We start from the raw sequence: 21515 nt of genomic DNA, 5'->3' as shown, positions 1-21515 counted from the left end.
TTAGAAAAGTGTCTGTCCTCAAAAACTACAGCCGATCAAAATGTAGTACATTGTCTCAATATGTGGGACACAGGGCAAGGTATAAAATGTCTGCGTATTCCCACATAAAGTGTGATTTTGTCATACTGGCTGTGCTGTCCTCTCACCTGTCGTAGTCTCCGTTACATAGCGCTCGAACAGGGATGGTCAACCCCTGCCAAACGGGGTTCAGATTGTTCTTGATCACCTCAGTCTTGTGGCAGATGGTAAACCTAGAAACAGAAAGAGGCATCTCAACATTCAACTGGATGTATACTCTGTTCCACACAGAATATGCTTTACATCTCTCTGTCAAGAAGAGGAGTTCATTTGAAGCCACTTTTTGTTCATCGGGTTCACCAAGGAAGGAATGTGCCCATAGACTGTACATGAAAAGCCTCTGGCTCCAGACACTCCCATTCAACTTCTTTCATGAAATACACTATCAATAATTTATTTTTTAAGTCATTAAGGTGTAATTTATTAAATTCGCTCCTTTCTGATTAGTTTGGTGGCAGTTCATCTGCCAATAATCACATCATTAATTGGATATTAGCCCTGAAAAAGCAGTATATGCTGAGGCCTGTCTGGTTTGACTGACATGCCTTAGGTCTGTAGGGGGACAGGTGTAGTGTCCTCAAGTTCCCAGTCAGTTCTAGTCACATCCATCGCTCTCTCCTCTCCATCTCATCCAAATATGGTCATGCCAAGAAGGCGACAGCTGAAATGCCAGACTTGAGACTTCAAAATGGCAGTTCACAAACCAATGGGTGACATAGGTTTCTGCCTAGTGGTGACAGGAGCAACATGCTGGGCTTGGCTGAAGAACTGTACAGCAGAGAATTTAAAGCCACTCTAGTAAACAAACACATCTAACAGAAATACACACTTACGTCCCGTCCTCGTTGCTCCGGTAGAAGACAAGGAAAGGGTCAGACTTGCCAAAGAAATCCTTTTTATCCAGCTTGTTGGCACAGAACTGCATGGTGGCTATGTCCTGGGAAACAACAAAAAAAAATTTTTTTATCCCTTCCACTACTTTTTCCAAATGCGGTTTAGTTCAGACTTTCACCATAAAGTTATTACTTTATTGGTGAAAGTATTACTTTCTGTGTGCCTGTGAGAAGGATTTGTGATATCACAACCAGTTTGGAAGCCAGTCATGGCCTAATACAATACTTGCACCGGTGTGATGTGGAAACTTGAAGTCTGCATTACACAAACACTGAGGTGAAAAGGCAAAAGAGTGGCAAGTTAAAAATCGGAAAACATTGGGCCCAGTTTTTGTCCGCCTCAGCACAGCGCACCGGCGCATTGGTATTATTACGCAGTGCAAGGGTGGTAAAAAGCCATTTGCGCTGATTTTTTAATATTCGTAGACAAAGGCGAACCCGGCTTCGCGAAGATGGGTGGAACGGTACAACAAGGGGTTTGCTATTGACGTTGCGCAGATGCAGTGCAATTTTCGCGTCAAAGTTGCGCCTTGTGCAACCTCCAGCTCAGACCAGGTCTTAGTCAGGCGCACCCGGCAGAGGAGCTGTTTTTTTTTTTTTGCTTCAGTGGGCACAGCTCACATGAACTGACCTACCCAAAATCCCACAGACAGGTTTGGTAGATGTCCTACATATATAATCCTACTTACATAAATAATATAAAATAATACTTTCTTATGTGCAACCTTCATTTTAGTTAATCATATAGAAAAATCATGAAGCCAACTCTTGTCCTTTGGGTTGGTTGTACAGGCAATTGGCATGCGTCATGATGCAGTTGCCAATCTGAGCCATAAAATATAAAAGGCATTCAGGTTAACTACAAAAAAAAAAAAAAAAAAAAATTGCAATTAAATTACACATAAAGAGGTAACAATTGCAAAGCCTTTTCATCATCTCATCTGGTTTACATACTGAACTTCATTTTAAATCAAATTAAAAGGTGCATTTTTATTAAATAATATTTAATGCCTCCTTTTCCTTCCCCGCCTCACCGTCCTGTGGCTTTTGCCCTGAGAGACCATCATGGACGTGCTGGGCCAGGGAATGGAGGTGGGTGCTGCTGGTGTGCTGATGGAGGAGACAGCCATTCCACCCCATCTGCTACAGGAGTTGAGTGACCCCAGCTGTGCAAGGCCACAGAGTGTGACAAAGTGTAATTTATACACGGATGGTTCAGGGCAATTTATGCACAGAAGGTTCAGGGCAATTTATGCATGGCAGTTTAGGTCATATAATTAATGTGTCCAAAATGAATTGGGCACACCCAAAGCATTAATGCAGTTTATTTAATAACGACACAACATCAGTGACATTTGGAGGTCATTACTCTTTATCAGTGTTGTCAATAAATGTATTTCGTCTGGAGCTTTAAGTGGGGGTAATTTTTCTCCGCTCAGTCCTCAACATCACTGAGTTCAGTATACTGGATGAGTTTTTCCTGTTCTCTTTGAAATTTAGTTTAATGCCAGTGTTTGACATTTCTAAAACGCAGGTTTTTCTGTTATATATCACTGAACCGCTTCCTACACAGAGCAGCGGTTCTAATAATACCAGGGGAAGAGTTATTCATAATGTTAGTTACCTCTTGCCAAACCAGTGATCAGTCCACGGAAGCCGACTCGTAGAACCATACATTCGGTGATTACGAGCCTGTACCTCTAGACCAGTATGTCAGTTTCATCCAGCGTAAAGTTTGGATGGTGTCGGGTCTGCTCCTACTTCAGTCATAAGAAACTGACAGTATGCTGCGTCACAGCGGTCTTAAAGGGGACGGTGGGAGCTGGTGTAATTGCTCATGTTTGAAGTTGGCTGTGACATACCTTCCTATTATCTGTTCCTCCTACTTCACCACTGCGCCGGAGTTGTCCTCTGTGCCTGTCTTCAAAAAGATACTAAACACGTTTTCCATGCCTACTTGCACCCGGTGCGCTGCACTGAGGCGGACAAAAAAAAAGAAAAAAATGGGCCATTGACTCTAGAGGTAAGGGGTTTGCTTCTTAAACCTACATAAATTATTCAAAAACCGACTTGGATCAGCTGGAAAATATCAAAAAGGTGAAAACAGGACTGTTTTTTTCTAAGCTTGTTAACTATTCAGAGACAAAGTGTTCTCCCAGGCCAGCAAAGCTATAAACTTACCTTGACTTTAAAGAATGTGATTAATTACTGCAGATTAAAATAACCAATCAAATAAAAAAAAAAAGAGTAAAACACTCACAGGCAGAATTTGCTGTACATCGTGTACCTTTACTTTTTTTTATTGCTTTAAATACATTTTGATGGTAATACTTAGATACTTTTACTTTGGTACGGTTTTGAAAGCAGGACTTTTACTTTCAGAGGAGTAATTTCACAGTGTACCTTTATTTAAATAAAAGACCCACACAAAATCACTCCACAAAACAACATTTGAATGGTGTATTCCGAGGCAACCAGGTAAAACTCTTTCAATTGATTGGCTCTTTAGTCGAAGAGTCCGGGTACAAAACTGGCCTGCATGCAGCCCAGACCTGTTTCCCATTTTTTCATTTGGCGCATCATGAAGTAAAAAAATAAGACAAAGGAGACCCCGAACTGTTGAGCAGCTGAAATGGAAGAATGGGACATTTCACTTCCGAAACTCCAGCGACTGGTCTCCTCAGTTATCAGCGTTGCGAAAAGAACAAGTGACGCAACACACTGGTAAACATGTCCGTCTCAGCTTTTTTGACATGTGTTGCTGGCATCAAATTCAAAATAAGCATATATTTTTCATGAAACAATAGAATTCTCCATTTGAACACTTGATATGTTGGCTATGTCTATTTTCAATTAAATTTGGGTTTATGGTATCTGCAAATCATTGCATTTTGTTTTTATTTACATTTTACACAGCATCCCGACTTTTTTGGAAATGGGTTTGTGTTATACAAATGCATAATCCAGGCTAAAATTAGAGAAGTTGCGGCTGCTAAATACAGGAAGGGCAGCTATCAAAAATAAATCAAAGACTGTGTGAATGTGTCAGTTGATAGGCTTATAATATATCTGACCTAATATATCATTTGGTCGTGGGTAAATCTGACCACATTGCTGAGATGTATCATGGTGTGTATGAATATTTTAGCATTATTTTTTTCAGCTGCAATCTCGCCTTTGGGTGCAAGTAACTTTAGATAACATAATTCAAAGCAGTAGGTAGGCCTACTTTCATATCCGATAAGTAAAGCAAGTACAAGTAACAATTACTTTCTTTTGTCAGATGATATCAGTATACAAAAGCACAGTGGAATCTATATGTCATACAAAAGAATATTCAATAAAAGCCAAAGGGATTTGCTGATCTCTGAGGACTGTGTCCTCCCCGGAGACCATCTCACTTTGAGTACATCAAGCTCAATGGGATGTATTATAATTGGTGATGCCATTTTCCAAGAGAATGCGTTGTTCAGTCGGCAATGCTAGGCATTGTTATGTCGAACAAAACTTGTTCTGGAGAAGGTTACATGTGCAGTATAGGTCGCCATGCCAATGTATCCTTGTAAGAAGTGAACCACCCTTTAGCTCAACAGCTTAAATCTATTGTGGATAACCCAGTGGGACATGGTGAGGACGATTCAAGGAAGTCATTTCATTTTGATAGTAGGCCATATTTATTGGAACCAGAGTCCAAGCCAAATTAAAATGGAAGATGGGACTCAGGAAACTGGTCACTGCTCTGCTCTCAACTTTTGTTGTAAAGTGTAGGACCTTTGGCTGCCATTTTACTTCCTCATTTGGTTAGGTTAGGTTAGATATTAACTTTATTAATCCCCGAGGGGAATTTTTTTTCGCTACAGCAGCATACAGGAAGCAATAGATAATAGAATAATAGAAAGCAATAAAATAGCAGTAAAAATATAAAATGCACAGTATATACAGTACAGTATATATATATATATATATATATATATATATATATATATATTATATACAAACAACCAAGAACACAGACAACAGTGTTATTGTTGTGTGATGGATTTTGCCAGAGGTGAGTTATTGTACAGTCTTATTGCGGTCGGCAGGAATGATCTCCTGTATCTGTCCTTGTGATACAGGAGATCATTCCTGCCGACCGCAATAAGACTGTATAAGACTGCTTAAGACTATTTGGTCATTTTCCTTAGATTTGTTTTGCTTGTAGCATGTACAAACATTAAATGGTTTAATTTTTTTTTTTCCATTTTGTGTTTATTGTTGTTATTTCCAAGGCCTCCTTTGTGCTGTAGCAAACAGACAACGTTACAGCCTGCTGTATTTCAGTCATTGGACAAATATTAATCTTCCGAATTATTTTGTAACGATACAGTGCCTTGAGCAAGAGAAGAACGCATTTCTCATTTTACTACAATCGGGAGGCTGCAGCGAGTATTTTATTTTGAAAGTTCACCCGATGCTCTTTGCTTTCCTCTGTCTGACTAACTGTCCGGCTGATCTGCTCCGTTCACCTTTTCGCTCATTACTGTCCGGCTTCTGTCAAAAATTAGACTCGGCAGGTACAAGTTCTTGGTGAATGAACATAGATCCCTATTGCAGTTAGCAATGGCTCTTTCAGGCGGCTAATTTCTGTCTACTTTTAGTAAGAGTTGAAAATAAAGCTGAAGGACGGAAAGATGGAGTGGTTCAGGGAACGGTGCCAGAGGGGGGTGAGTAGCTCAGGTGTTTGGTGCTCACTGGTTACTCTCTCTCCCTATATATTGTATATATCAGCAACAGTGCGCTGGGTCGGGGGGCCGCTGAAACTTGAAAGGACTCGGAGGCTACCGGCTACAGATAGAGGTGGCTTAGTGTGTGCTCAAGGCCGGGCACGACAGGCACACTTTTACTGCTAGCTATTTGATTGTCTTAAGTTTCTGAACTATGTGGGAAATGAAAGACTCTGTTCTGTTCAAAGTCATCTTGAGTTGTTTGTACTGGGGAGCCCACGGTAAAAAGCTTTGTTACAACAGTATTTTTACTTTAAGATAAAAGATCACGGTTATATTGCCTCTGGCTTCTTCCAGTTGTCACAGTTGAACAGTAACTTCCAGTTGTAGTAGAGTGAAGTGCCTCTCTCTGATTAATTTGAGAAATCTCACAGGTGCAAAAGGTGGAGACATACTGGATTGTTATATTATAATTTATTAAGAGACAGATATTTGTACAGTAAGTACCAGAGGCCTAAATACTACTATATGTAATGAGTGTAAGTTTAATAGTCATATTAAACTTGGAAGTGAAGAATATTAAACTTAAGTCTGTGTACATTACAGAAAACGACTTCCTCAGTAATCAGACCACCATTAGCATAGCTGTAATTGCATGTGTTTGCATGTTAAATTGCATACCATGGTTTGTGTGTGCGTGGATGTGCGACGCTCTTTGATTGGAGGGTCCAATTATTTACCAAGCGTAGCAAGAAAAGTCACTTACGACGTCATTAATAATTCATGAGGTGCTCTCGTAGTCACTTTGAAGGAGAAGTACGAACTGACTTTCCCCCCCACTTGATGCAAATGACTAAATTATTCTTAAGTCATTTAAATTCACTTGGCAAAGTTAAAAATGGAAACACAGAAGATGCTTATGCATTCAGACTGCAGTGCTTAACTTTCTGACCCCTGTCTTGAGCTGTTTGTACCATCAGGTGTGTGTAAGTGTAAGCGTCCAGAATGTGATCTAATACTAACCCGGCAGTTACTGAGCTCCTCAGCTGTGAAGATGATGGTTCCACACTTCTTTCCAGGGATCCCACTGAGGGAGACAAAGAAAGATGTTATGCTGCTAAAGGAATTAGTTATGGTAATTTTGTGTCACAGCATGCTGCACACCAAAATATTGTTATCAAGAAATGGAATAATACCTAGAAAATAATTATGTATGATTAAGATCAAGACCAGGATGTACTTTTTTGTTTGTGGGGTAAATTTTAGCTGAGTTACTGTCATAAAATCACCTGAAGAAAACACAGTCAGTAACTACTCTGCACCTAGATATCCATAACAGACACTTGGGCGAATACAAAAATTCAATAAGTGTCACTGTCCCCTTTAACACTTAAAGAATACCGGCAAAAAGTTTAATTAAAACTTGAACTCTAATTTGGAGGGGAAAAAAAACAGCTTTACAACAATGAGATGTTACTGAAGCTGGTCTAAACATTTTCAGTTGCAATTCTACCAAATTGAATTAACTAGAAAAGAAGCAAAACAATGCTGTATCCACTGTAGTCATGGTAAAGTAGTACCAGGCAGCCTCCATATCCTCCTTTAAAAAATTGCGATGCATTGTGTTTAAAAAAAGATACAGCTTGGTCCCAGTACAGAGACCTCCAGGGTGCAAAGGGTTAACTGACAAACAGTAGCATCCTTAGGACAGGTGATGCTTTGAAATACAGAAAGTGTGGACAAGTGTGTTCATCCATTCAACAAACCAACCTAAAAACAGACTTAAAAATTGTGTTGCATGGGGGTAACTTCTTGTCACATTGAAAAAAAGCTACATAAAACAATAAGTCCTTAAAAATATAAGTGCAGTGACACAGTTAAAAATAAATAAGCAAATAAGTCATCAAAACTGCTGCTTATTACCGTTTATATTTTGTCAATCTCACTTAAATTGAACAAAACAAAATGCAATGCTGCACTCTGTGCGCCTGACAGCACAGATGTGTTCACGGCAGCACTTTTACTCAAATAATATGTACACACAATCTGATCATTTTTTTTAAAACTGACACTCTGTTCTGCAGTTCTTTAATGCTGTGCATTACGCTATGCATGTTGGGGAGACAGCGCTCATGAAATTCTGAACGGAATATTATTTGAAATGTAGATTTGCAAATATCATTTACAAATAAAAGTCGCATATGGAACAGTTATGGCTCAGTAGAACAAATTATACAGCTGGTTTGAATGTTAACGAAACAGTTGATCTATATAACGTATATAAAGAGAAACTAAATGTGTATAATGGACCTGGATCTGTGCACCTCCCGTCCTTGTGTGACATAGATTTCTGTGCGCTTCGGCAACTATATAGTCTTTGATGTGCATTAACATCTCCATGTCATAATCGGAGAAAACTTCAGTCTTTTCCAGGGAATATTGTTGCTGGCACAGCAACTGGAAAATTAGCTGGAGGGCGCACAACATAGAGATATAGAAAAAGTGTGGGTATTCTAAGCGGCTGTTTTCATTCATTTTACACTGTCATATAGGACAAATTATGGAGGGTGGCAATAACAGTGTTTTCCTCAAGGTTTTATTTTGGCCTTTCTGATGGTATTATCCACACTAATGACCAACCTGTTATACTGGATCAGTGGACTTAATTATGGTTTTTAATAGACTACTTTATAAACATATTTCAAAAACTGGAGTGGAAACTTTATTTTGAAACATTTGGTGAGTTTCAGTACTTTGCAGGTTGAAATTGCCAAGTTACAGAGCCGGACAACATCGTGCGGCACATCCTGCATATTGTCATTGCTGGTCTGGTGTTTGCGCCAAGGCCTGAAAATTCTCACATCACGTTCATTTCTATACATCCCCTCGTATGCGTTTATGCATAAGATGCCTGGGGTTTCCAAACTGTAGTTTTGCTCTAATGTTTAAAAGCTTTTTCCTGGCATGTTTCCTCTGCAGGTCAAATTTGTGGAATCATTTTGTGATTGTAGATGCATGCCCATTGCAAGAGTTACCTGCCAGTCCTCTAATCCTTTATGCATCAAACAGTCTGCTTTTGGACTGAATTTCAGTCCAGTCCTGGACAAACTGTCAGACGTTTGAAATCTACACCACTTCAATATAATTTTTCTCACAGTGGAATATTTACTTCAATTATTTTGGAGAGCTTTTTAAATCCCTTGCCAGACTCATAAGCATCCATAACCTTTTTGTCTGACGGCCTTCGAGAGCTCTTTAGATCTAGGGATAATGACACCAGACAAAAAAAAAAAAAAAAAAAAAAAGAGAACAATAGACCCAAGATGTCAGAGGTTTGAATAAAACAAAGTTACACCTGTAAATCCCTACGAAAGCTCTCATCATTGGCACCTAATCCCTGATTCTGATTTTATGGATTTGTAGGTGGGATAACTATTTCCAAGTGACTGATCTGTTTTTAATTGTTTAAATTATGAAAATAAATAAGAAATGGCAATTTTGTGTGCTATCTGTTTAATCATTGCACATTCATCTGTAGGCATTGTTTCAAAGGGGATGATGTGTTTCTTGTGTTTATTCCAAGATGTTGAAAATGTCAACCATTTCCATGACTGTTTAAAAACATACTTTTTTCATGGAGAGCTCTATAAATAACAAGGTTTCCTACTTTGATCCTCATAAACGCTTCATGGAGCAGGCTACATGGTTCTTGACTTCCTCTGGCTTATTGTTAAGACAACAAAAAGGCCCTATTTTCATCCACCTGGGTGCAGCGCAGGTGCAGAGCAATCGCAGGTGCGCCAAAAGCAGAAGTAGGCCTGGCCAGTTGTTTGGTATTTTGGTGAACACAAACCCAGACGCATCTGTGGCGCAAGGTGGTGCAGTGAAGTAGGAAGAATAGATAATTCGGTGTTTCACAGCCGACTTCAATCATGGCCAATCAAATTAGCTTCTTGTTGCAGGGGTTCAAACAGAGGACAAAGCAAATGTTTGAATCATAGGGATTGTATGCGCTCTTTATAAACTGTGTTCTGTGACACAAAAGTCATCTCTTTGAGTTTGAGAATGTTTCAACTTAAAAGAAAATGTTGCACTAATCCCGAAGATGTGTGACTTCACTGTGTTGAAAATACAGCATTAAGAGAACCAAAATGAGGAAATAATGAAAATAGCAGGAAGATGGCAGACAGAATGGGAGTTAATAAAATGAAACTATGGACTGAATGTTATATCTGTTTGAACAAGAATATATCCATTATATTCCCCCAGTTTGTTTCCTGTCTCCACAGATTTAGAGGACGATCTGAGCTGTCACTTAAACACACATTGCATACTGTGTATATGTAATAACTGTTGTCTGCAATAAAATATAATTGAATGACAATTTTTTGGACTTAGGCCAGTTGAAGTGAAATTGTTAGTATGTTAGTTAGTTAGACGCCTTCCATACTGCCAGTGATACACATACTGTACCACAGGTCCAACGATTTAGTTTGTAACACCTCTTAAAAAAACACCATGATTTCAGTGTGAAATCTGAATTTGATGTGAACAGAAAATGAAAAAAAAAAAAAATAATAATAATGAATATGTTTTCTTAATTAAATAAATAGATAAATAACTGTAATTATTAAAATCCTATCAAACATTCTTTCAGGGGCTTGATATGTTAAACTAAGATTGTGAACAGCTGTTAGCGTGCCTAGTTGTCTTTCAAGTTTTATTCTTTTGACAACTGTAATAGACTTTTCAAGACACTTGTTGACAAACTAGACATTTGATCAGTTCACTAATTTGCTGATGGCCACTTCTTGTCTGTTACCATGTCAGGGTGAAGAAGCTTGTTGTCTCAAAAAGCTACTGTAAATGCTTGCTCAAGTTTGAGCTCCCAGAATGTTCAATATTGCACATATTTCTATATCCAGTATGTAAGTGCAGTGTCAAGTGTTTGACTCATTTCTGTCTTCATTGTCTAGAATATTTCTGCTCTGTGTGCAATGGGATTACACACTGACAAAAAAAACAAACCCTGCAAAATTAAAAGTTTTCAAGTTAAGTTGAACCCAAATAGAAAGTGGGAAAACCTCTGTAATTCCTGGTAGGTGCTCGTCCCACTTTATCTCAGCATGATACGGCAATTTATTCCATCCCCTCGTTCCATCCGTCTAATGCTGCACTGTGATTAAAATGCCGGCTGAGATTCAAGGATGTTGCTGTAAACATCTGTGACACCTACACTGGCACAAAAACACGCAATCCAATTATTCTTGGAGGGACTGCAGATGATAATATTGCACACAAACATATATTGAAAGGCGCATTTCTGTACCCTTGAACTGTGTTTTTTCTTCACAGTCAGTCTGTTGTGTCCTCTTCTGTCTTTTGTGAACACAGTCAAGTAAACCCGGCTGCAAGATTGTAAGTAAAACTTTAACATTTTCACTTGCAACAATAATTCATTCCCACACTTCCAATTATCTCTCGGTGTGGTTTCCTTTTTAATCAATCTCTGCTGTCACTCCCACTTTAACAAACAATGCTAACAGTGATGTATGAGTGTCTGCAGGCATCTCTGATAATTACTTTTACATGGTCATGCGGTCTGGTGGGGATACCCGCACCATGGCACACACAGACGTGCACACACTCACACACACACACACACACACACACACACACACACACACACACACACACACACACACACACACACACACACACACACACACACACACACACACACACACAATGCCACTGCTTCTCACAGTGGCTCCTATTCACATTTCTGCTACTGCTCTAAAAGCTCAGCTGTGGTTGAGTATAGCCAAAGCAAAGCAGAATGGAAGAAATCAATACAGCAAAGATAAAGAAAAAAATTGAAAGATGGAAGCAAGTGTGTGCAGGCGTGTATGTGAGTGTGTGTCCCTCAGCAGGAGTTTTCCCACATGTTTCTTTACCTCCTCCCACACCTTCCACTGCCTGATGTGGGTCCCCACTCCCACACTTGTTATACAAGCTCTCTCTCTCTCTCTCGCTCTCTCTCTCTCTCTCTCTCTCTCTCTCTCTTCTCTCTCTCTCTCTCTCTCTCTCTCTCTCTCTCTCTCTCTCTCTCTCTCACAGACACACACACAAACACACAGTTACAGAACTCTACACAGAAGCCCCAAGCTATTTCCTTTTGTTTTATATAATTGAATAATTTTTGAAATAATACCCAGGCTACTTAAGCTATATTAATGTTGGGGACCGTGAAACTTGAGGCAACAGAAGCTGCAGTTCACCTCACTTTGAATTCCTAGTATGACTGCAAATGGAGCTCTGCATGGCACTGAACTCTGGAAATCGGCAATTGTTTCCAAGGGGCAGAACGTCACTGTACAAAACTGAAAAAGGAGCATCAGGTCAGGAGAGCAGCATGGGGGGTTTTCTTTGACATTGGCGGGGCTGTGCGCCATGAATTCATCCTCAAGAGGGTCAGAGTGAAACCACGGAGCTCTGCTGTGATGTTCTGAGGCGTCTGATGAAAAACATTGAGTTCACATGAGCCAAACTGTGGTGATTGCATATGGGCAACATGACAACAGACTTCAATCATGGCCAATCCACTCAGTTCATCTAATTTTCTTTAAGATCGCTGTGGCGCAGCGGGCTAACAGTTTCTAATGACTGAAGAAGGAGTGGACAGGCATCACCATCCAAACTTTACACAAGAGGAAATTCACATAATTGTCTGGAGGTTTCGGCTCACTGAATTTATTGTACTACGACTCGGCCTCCACGGGCTGATCTTGATAAATTGGCTGAGGAAGAGGTAATTATTATTATAAATAACTCTTCTCCTGGTATTATGAGAACAGCTCCCAGCGTAGGAAGTGGTTTAATGATAAAAGACAAAAACCTTCTTCTTATAGAATATAGATAATGCCAAAGTGAACAAAGAACACTCATACAGTATACTAAAACCAGGTGCTGGAACCATGTTGAGAAGTGAGCAAAAGTAAATTACGCACACTTAATGCTCCAAGTGCAATTCAGATCTAAACAACACTGATGAAAAGCTATATGCTCCAAACATCACTAATGTTGTGGTGTTAATAAGTCTATTGTATTTTACAATCATCAGTTTAATGGCCTAAGCTTCCATGTGTTAATGACCCTAACCTTTTGTGGATAAATGACAGTGTCACACTCCGTGGCTTTGCGCAGCTGTCTAAATTACTAAAACAGATAACTAGGAGAAATAGCATTAATATTGTTAATCTTTAAAGTGCTTTTTAATTGCAATTCATTTGTATTTAACCCGAGTGCCGTTTAAATGCACTGCACCACGGCATCGTCAACAACACACTCCTGTTGCGCCCTATTATCCATCACAGTGCAGCCGTGGTAATGTTCATCTATGAAAATTGCAATTCAGGGCAAGCGTGGAAAAAAGCTGCTTGCAGCGCACCAAAATTCCCCTGTGCCTGGATTTGCGCTGGGTGTGAAAATAGAGCCTTTAATCTTGATGTTTTATTTGATCCCTTACCTACCAATCGGCTGTAGTTGAATCAAGCATCTGGGAGCGGAGCCAATAGTGGCATGTTAGATCACCATACAGTTAATCTGAATACTGTGTCTGCAAATACAAGTGAAACTGCGGGAATCGAGAGTTAGTGATCCAACATGTGAATATGTTCTAATAACAGAACAATCCACATCATCTTCACCTATTATAAATAATGACAAATTCTTGTTGAGGCCTAGTAATGAATGAATAGCTTAGCTCAGTTGTTGACCAGCTTCTCATTACTATGGGTGGTGTCTTTCTATTGAAACATTTGTTGACACCTTGTTGGTTGGGGACATACATATGATGTTATCACTCAGTCAGCACATTTTAAAAATGTTCCTTCAGAAAAAAAAAGGTTGATTTGGTGCCCACAAAACTAAAGCAATTGTGGGTTGTGGTCCATTGTTTTTCTTACTTGTGAGTCTAAATTTTTGAATTTATGAGAAAGAATAAATTTGTTGTACTTTATCAGCTTTACATTGTCCCTTTCTAATGTCATACGAGATCATTTGTAATTGATTGATTGAAAAATGCAGGTTGAACGTGGCACCTATGTGTGAGACAGCAAGCTGACTAAAACGTACTCTGGGGCGGACTATGTGTTAAAGTTAAAAGCACCTTTTATGCAGTATCCAGTCTTGGTCTGTCTGTCAGAGCAAGAATAATTCAAATTTTAAAAAGCTCCCTTTTACTGTAATTATCTGTTAAGTAGTTAATCTCTCAAACCATTAGTGATACAGTATAATCATTTCATTTAGCTTTTGTTAAAGTCCCTAGAATAAATGAAAAACATGAATGCGATGAATGTAAGGTCACAGCGACCTTGACCTTTGACAAATCGAATCAGTTTGACCTTGAGTCAAGTGAACATTTGTGCTAGATTAAAGAAAACTTCCTCAAAGTATTCCTGAGATATCAAATCCATCAGTATGTGATGGCAACACATACAGGGGTGAAATTTATAAAAGTACTGTGCTGGCTTTACTCTGCTAGTACCTCCATCAAGTGAGCAAAGGGAAATTATATTGAGATGTATAAAGGTGAGTTTCTAAAGATGACATGCACATTTTTAACCTTTCTGTGGTCATGTAAGAACATCATGTACTTGAGGGAGTACACTACATGATTTTTTTTGTCTCTCAGCAGTGAATGTGGGCAGCAAGCCATTGACCTGCTGACTACGTGGGCAGTGCAGGGGATCCCTGTCAGAACTATAAATAAAAGTAATGAATGCTAATGCAACACGTTCAAAGGATTTTCAATCAGTGTAAAGCCTGCATGGGTTCCACTGCTACCCATAACAGGTACAGTGTGCAGTGTCTTTGATTTTGGGGCATGTGACTGCTGTATGAGGTGGTTGAAGTGCAGCCGGTACGGCTGCACATGGAAGAATATATGCATACCGGTCTACAGGTCCAGACTAAACTGTGTTGTGTTCAAGTACACAGACACTGGACACTGGCATATCTTCTCAAACTCTGTTTTGTGACCAAAGAAAATATAGTTATAATCTACAATTTTACCAATTACTTTTCGAGAGAGCAATGTTATTTCAAAAAAGATTAGCCATAGTTTCTCAAAGTAAGCCCAGATCAGGTTAAAATATCTTTGTTAAAGATTTATGAAAAGTTATATAATGAATTACAGTCACATTTTTCTAAAGACCTTTCAAGTTGAAAGACCTTTGCTTTATGTTCCTCGTCCTTCATTTATTTAAAATTCCTTTTAATAAAACACAGCACAAATACTCTCTTAATTTTAAATCTAAACTCTTTGGTGAAGGTTGTTTTTTTTTTTTTGAAGGTCGAGCTTTTATCTTTCAGCAACAGATGTTCTGTACAAAGCAAAGGAATGGGGACAGCTTCTTCAGATCTGCTTTAACAATAATGTACATCAGACACCAGGTCATTAAAAATAGTCTTCCAGAATTCCTGAGCCAAGATTAAGGAGGATTCCACGTGCTATGAATAAAATATCCCAGTCAATTGCAGAGTCATTTGAGTTTCATCAGATTGAATAAAGTGAAACTTGGCTGTGACATCATATTGCTGATGCTCACACTGGAGTTGAACTTCGCTCTATATTAGTTAATAAATTATTGATTCTGTTACCAATTCAGTGAAAATCAAAAGCATTACAAGGAGGTTGGGATTCATTTCAGTCTTTCTGTTGTACCTTTTAACCAAATTAGTTTTAGATTAGAATTTTTTATTTATTTAACCTTTTAAGCCTGAGGCAGAGGCCTAAAAACAGGTGTGTTTTTAAAAAGTTAAAGGAAACCAAGCCAAGACAGCAACATCACAATCAATATTAATGTTGAGAATAATTAATAAACAATGTAAGAAGTATAATGAGGGCAAAGTGGCAATGAAAAAAATCCTTTAAAACTTTCTTCATGTTAAAACCCAAAGCTTCCTTACCAATATGACTGACAGGCCTAACGTGCCCTACCCTATGAAGTCCATAATGGCTTAAATGATGATGATTATCATCATTGTTATCATTACCAGGAGACGTAAGCTTCATTGACAATCATAACTCATTTAAAAGTTGAATGCACATTGAATTGGTGGCAATTGTGGAAATACTGCTGTTTAGTCAAAGCCATTGGTGTCAGAGGGATGCACACAAAGGTGTACCCTTTAATGTCATTAGCGTGACAACCTGGGTCAAAGAAGTATGTAATGTGTGGGAGTGCATCTCCTGTGTTTTTTTTTTCAACAAGCAAACTTGCAAAATTACTTAAACCAAATGATTATCCTCTCCTTACCCTGACCATGTGGTATTGGTGCCTGAACCTTATCAAATTGCGACTGTCACAAAATCGCAATAATCAAAAAAATACAGAAATTGAGCATTCAGTAATGTATTCTGAAAAAAATTAAGACATTGATCCACAATTTTGAAGACTTAATAGATCCAAGAGAAAGATATTGCTTCATCATTTTACAGTGAAAATTTCATTCGGCTGCAGTAATGACCTCAAACAGTTTACCCAATATAAGGTAGCCCTCATCATGTTTGTTCAGCAGAGAGAGGGGTCCTCTGTGGTCAGTGTTATTACTCTGAGAGCAGTGTCCTATCAATGACCCTGCATTCACTGTGGATGAATTGTTGCCATGGTGACAAGTGATTGGCAATAATAATAGCTAATAATAGCCAGATTCTACAGAGTTGCGACTACTTCACTGAGAGATAAAGCTTGGCTGACTGAGGGGTACAAAAAGGGCAGGCGTTATATCCAATATTACCATAATGCTGTCAAACATCATGTTTCTAATCAGTGTTTATGTGATCATTGCAGATGTTTTTTTCTCACCTTTTGTAATTTGTTATTCAAATTGTTAATTCAACAACAATTTTAAATACTCTTGTCACTACTATTAATTGTACATAAATGACAGTTTCATATTTGTTTTTCAAAATATCACCTTTATTTTTCAATTTATACTCTGTATGATCATTGCCCATTCATCTGCCCAAAAGATGTTATAAACATTTATTCTGCTACTTTTTTTATGATTTATAAATCAAACATATGTTTCCTGTTTTTGTACTACCATCATATCTCACCATGGTGCGCCAACATGAGTAATATTCTATTTGCAATTGAAGCTGAGGGAACAGTTTCGAGCATTTTGACCAGTGATGATGCAAAGCCTCACTTTGCACTTCTGACACATGATGGCTGTCTGTCCATTTTGGCAAATTCTGCATCGGCCTTTCTCTAAAAGGACAGCGAAGTTCACAGCGATGTCAACATTCTGCCAAAATATGCACCGGTCCCAGTGGTGAGACTTTGATGGAGTGCAAGACAGGGCAATCATTATATCAGCCAAATCCACTCCTCCCATGTGAGTGTTGTATTCTGAAACAATCTTAGGGCGTGGCACGCTAATCTTGCTCTTTTCCTCTTTGCAGTAGTGTCTCACTTGACCCACAGGGTTGACAACAGGTAACTGTGTCTTGTCTGGCCATTTGACCAGAGCACGTTTTGCATCGTTGTATACACGAAAGTCAAAGCTGACTTTTCCTCTTCGTAGGAGGTGTTGGTCCTCTTCCAGGCATATTTTTCAGATGGTACCAAGACTTCTGAGGCCCATGGTCTCTTGTAGGAGAGTTATCAAACTCAACGATGTGAAAAAAATTGTCAAAATGGACAACGCAGTCGGAGTGGTTTTTGATGGTTCGGCACAACTCCAGAACAACATTGGCATCTAATCCAAGTTCTTTGTCTGGAGTTTGAGTGGAATCAGAAAATGTCAACATTCCTGTGTAAACAATATGTAAACAATATGCAAAGCCAGATACTCCAGCTCGCACAAAGATCTTGAACCCCCATTTTTAGGGTTTACTGGTAGGAACTGTTGTAGACTTCCAGCTTTTTTTCCCCCTTGTAGGGAACCATCATTTCATCAGTTGAGAAGCGGTTGTCAGCCTCAACTTCCTTATACTTTTTCCTCATGTGGTCAAGCACAGGCCTTATTTTCAGCAGACGATCTTCATTGGTGTCAGAGCTCATGTTGTCTTGAAATTGGAGCATCCCGGATAAACATTTATACTTCTTAGGTGGCATGACATTTGCTACTTTGTCATATCTAGTATCTGTTGCTCAGTAGTCTTCCACTGCAGTCATTTTCACTCTACCCACGATCAGCTTCATTCCAATGAATACCATGATTTCAAATGCGTTAGCGTTGATGCTGCATCCTATGAGCTGACATGAATACAAGTTTGTCTGGTGAGCAATAAGTTCTAAGATATCCTTGTTGAAGAATTTGGAGAAGTATGTTCATGGAGTGGAGACCCTATCTGGTGCAGTGAAGACACTTGGTGGAGCATCAAACTTCTGCTCCAACTCTGTTTTTCTCCAGCTATTGAAAAGAAAAAAGGTATCAATGTAAAAAAAAAAAAAAAAAAAAAAAAGTTTACACTTCCCTCCCCCCCATCAGAATGCAAACATTCTAAATACACATATATCATTACAGACAAAAGTACACAAAACAAAATGTGCAGGAAAACATCTAGAGCTTATCAATGTGTAGTACTCCTCTAATCCTTATCTCATTTATTCGTGTTTTCTCTCTCCTCTGCTTCATCACTTCAACTGCCATTGAAATCGTAATTGCTGCTATTGTCATTCTGACATTGTCCCTCAGTATACAGCTCGTCTTCCTCGTCTTCATCACTGGTTCCTTCCTCCGAATCTGATGAACCATCAGGTGACTAAACTACAGACTTCACCTCTCACTTTCTTGAACTGTTGAAAGTGTTTACAGAAATTCCCTGAAAACATGTGAACTCGAGTGAATTAATCAATAATACATAATTAAGAATAAAATACAGAGTAAGCAGCATTTTACACTTTTGCATTACTTATTATCTGTAAAGTATAGGCCTCAACACAAATATATCTCTGCCTGATTATCCCTGTTTTATTATCCTATCTGGGCAATGTATCCCCCAGGATACATGCCTTTAATTTCTGATTATCAAAGTTTTGAAAATAAGATTCAAGATTTTTTTTATCCAAAGCATATAAAATCATCCTTTATAAACAATATTTTAAGAAAAAAAACAAAAACCTAAATTATAATAAACAGGAAAAAAAAACTAAAAACACTTACCACACGGCCAGCGTCTTTGTCCACGTAGGCTGCAATTTTGGATTTTGATACAAATGAGGAGTATGTTATTGAATGCTGACAAAGTTCTATGACCTGAGTACTTGACCCATCCCTCCTTCAGAGTTTATCATGATTTAAAGTGCAGCTGCTTAATGCCTCTAGCCCCCACAGTTTCTCAAATGACTGTATCCCTTAGGATATAGAAACCATTTGAGGGTTAAAGGTAACAAATTTTCTGCTCAAAATAAGCAATACCAAAAAGAGAAACCCCGCGGAACCCTCTGTTCTTGTTATTATTCCGCTTCTTCTTTCCAAGCATAAGAAATTCAATATTTTCCTGTAATTTGTACTGTGGTACACAACATTTTCTATTTCCCCAAACATTTGATCAGACTTCACCAAAATCAATCCAACTATTATCTTTACCCGATTTATCCTGAACAGGGTCACAGAGGAGCTGGAGCCTATCCCAGCTGTGGGCAGCTAAAGCAGGGTACACCCTGGACAGATCACCATTCCATCACGGGGCCACCACCGACAGGCAAGCAGACAGAAACAGACTGTATGCTTGCATTCACACCTACGGGCAATTTAGAACCAAAGGCCCCCGCACTGATTAAAGATTCAAACCAAGCCCCAGGTGGGGCTCAAACCCTTAACCTTCTTGCTGTGAGGGAACAGTGCAGCTATATTTAGGGGTCCAAGCGGCACAGATGCGCGGAACCGTCTTGCCTGTGTTCTGATTCTTCTTCTTCTTCTTTAGGGGTCCAAGCAGCATAGCTGCGCTGAATCCTCGTGTCTTTGTTCTGATTATTTGTCCGATTCTTATTATTATTATTTTCATCCAATGAAAGTGATTGTGCAGTCAAACACATATGGTGAAAACTCACAAATTTTGGCAGTTAGGTTGCTTGGGCTAAAATCAAAATTGTTTCACTTTAAAGAATAATTGGGTCATACAAACTAGGGTTATGTCTCAGTTGATGGCTAAAATTTGGTCAAGATTGATTAAAGTGGATGTGGCAAATCTAAATATCTAGCAATTTTACATTCCAATCTTTAAAAAATTATAATAAATGATCCGTACGTCCTACAGAGCTGAAAATTTTTCAGGACATCTTCTGCATTGTGACAAAACTTTGGCTCACTGCAACCTATGGTCAATTCAGAAGTCCATCACTCTATATTTATTAAAATATGCAAAATCGATCAACATCTATAACTCCACAAATATTCATTCAAATGCTACAAAACCCAGACATTCTTTGGATGCTAGATATCACGTTGTCAAAGAGGTTTGGTCAAACGGTGAGTCCGCAGTAATAACAAATCACATTTGCTATTTCTTCAAATGCTTGCTCAAACTTCACCAAAATATTTGACGTTGTACTTGACATCATCAGAATAATATGTAAATTTTTTACAGAATTTTATCTCCAACATTTTGACTTTTATAAACTTTTTCACTGTGAACAACAAAAATCACTCCAGTTTTGCACATATCATGTGATTGCGTCAACTTCAATGTCTCCCCAGTGGTGCAATCTGTCAGTCACCTTCTCTGGGTTCGAACCTGCTCCTGGACAAGTACATCTTATGAACAATGTTGCAATGTGTCCATGTGGTTTTTCAGGACATCTTCTGCATTGTGACATTGTGTGCTTCTATTCTTCTACTGCTTGCAATTTGCTTGGACCCCGATCATTGCCACTTGCAGCCATATTTCATTCTTGTCTCAGTATGGCACATACAAACGTAAAACCATCTTGCATTTATGATATTCCATATCAAAAGAAAACACGGCTTCACCAGACATGTCCTGCATTCTTATAACAGGTAACCTCCCTTCATCACAGCATCGATCTCCTCCCTGGCACCATTCCACCATTGCCTTTTGTTAAAACAGACAACACCCCATTCACCACAGCAGTCTGAGCCTTCTTCAGATTCGTTTGCTACATCACCGGTAGCACCACCGTTGCCAATATGCACACCACCCTGTTGCCTGTCTGATTCCATCTATCCATTACCCAGAGTCGTTCCTTCCACTTACTCGTGTGTTCCTGTAATTAGCCCTGAAAAACTTTCAACCATGCATTTTATCTTCCATGCCCCTTTAATTATCATGTCTGAACCTATGTGTTTTTGTTAGGCATATACTAGTGTATGTAAAATTTGTACATGTTGGATGAAATAAATGCAACATATTCCACTGTTTGCTATTCCGTTTCGGTTGTGTGGGTGGTATGCTTTACTGTTACACTAGGTAAAGGCTCTGGGGGAACTGCAACAAAGCTCCCTGAAAGTGAACACCAGAGTTGACCTAGAGTGCCCTGCACTGGACCAAATCCCAAGTTTAACAGATATTTTCCTACTTCACAAATGGACATTTGTAGAACACACTAGTACTACTTATCTCACTTTAGCATTTGTTCATATTCATTTCTCTGTTCTTACAAGCCAGAAAAAAATGTACATGCAACCGTTCTTCATGAAAGCACGTTCTATAAGCTACAGTTTGACTGTTTTTGATTCAAAGAACTTAGTTTATTACCTAAAATTAGAACTGTATGTTCTCTGTCTTTTGAGATAATGAGGGTTAATAACAAAAAAATAGAGGATTTATTGAGAAATGTCATCACCAATGAGTCGGGACAGG

At 38.8% G+C, this 21515-nt stretch overlaps 1 protein-coding gene across 1 annotated transcript in view; it reads right to left on the bottom strand.

The window, feature by feature from the left end:
- LOC138213116 (copine-9-like) overlaps positions 1-21515 on the bottom strand; it is a 162067-nt gene that overhangs the window by 69520 nt on the left and 71032 nt on the right. Inside the window, exons 7-9 of the mRNA XM_069174034.1 lie at positions 6701-6764; positions 912-1015; positions 147-251 (exon numbers count right to left, since the gene is read on the bottom strand). Coding sequence (XP_069030135.1) covers positions 147-251; positions 912-1015; positions 6701-6764 — 273 coding nt within the window. The remainder of the gene's footprint in view (positions 1-146; positions 252-911; positions 1016-6700; positions 6765-21515) is intronic.

This window comes from Embiotoca jacksoni, unplaced genomic scaffold, assembly GCF_022577435.1.
Source record: "Embiotoca jacksoni isolate LCO1_2020_lvr unplaced genomic scaffold, fEmbJac1.0.p SCAF_1, whole genome shotgun sequence".
Classification (NCBI taxonomy): domain Eukaryota; kingdom Metazoa; phylum Chordata; class Actinopteri; family Embiotocidae; genus Embiotoca; species Embiotoca jacksoni.
The sequence above is the reverse complement of the archived record's forward strand: the minus strand, read 5'-3'. Positions and strand labels throughout refer to the sequence as shown.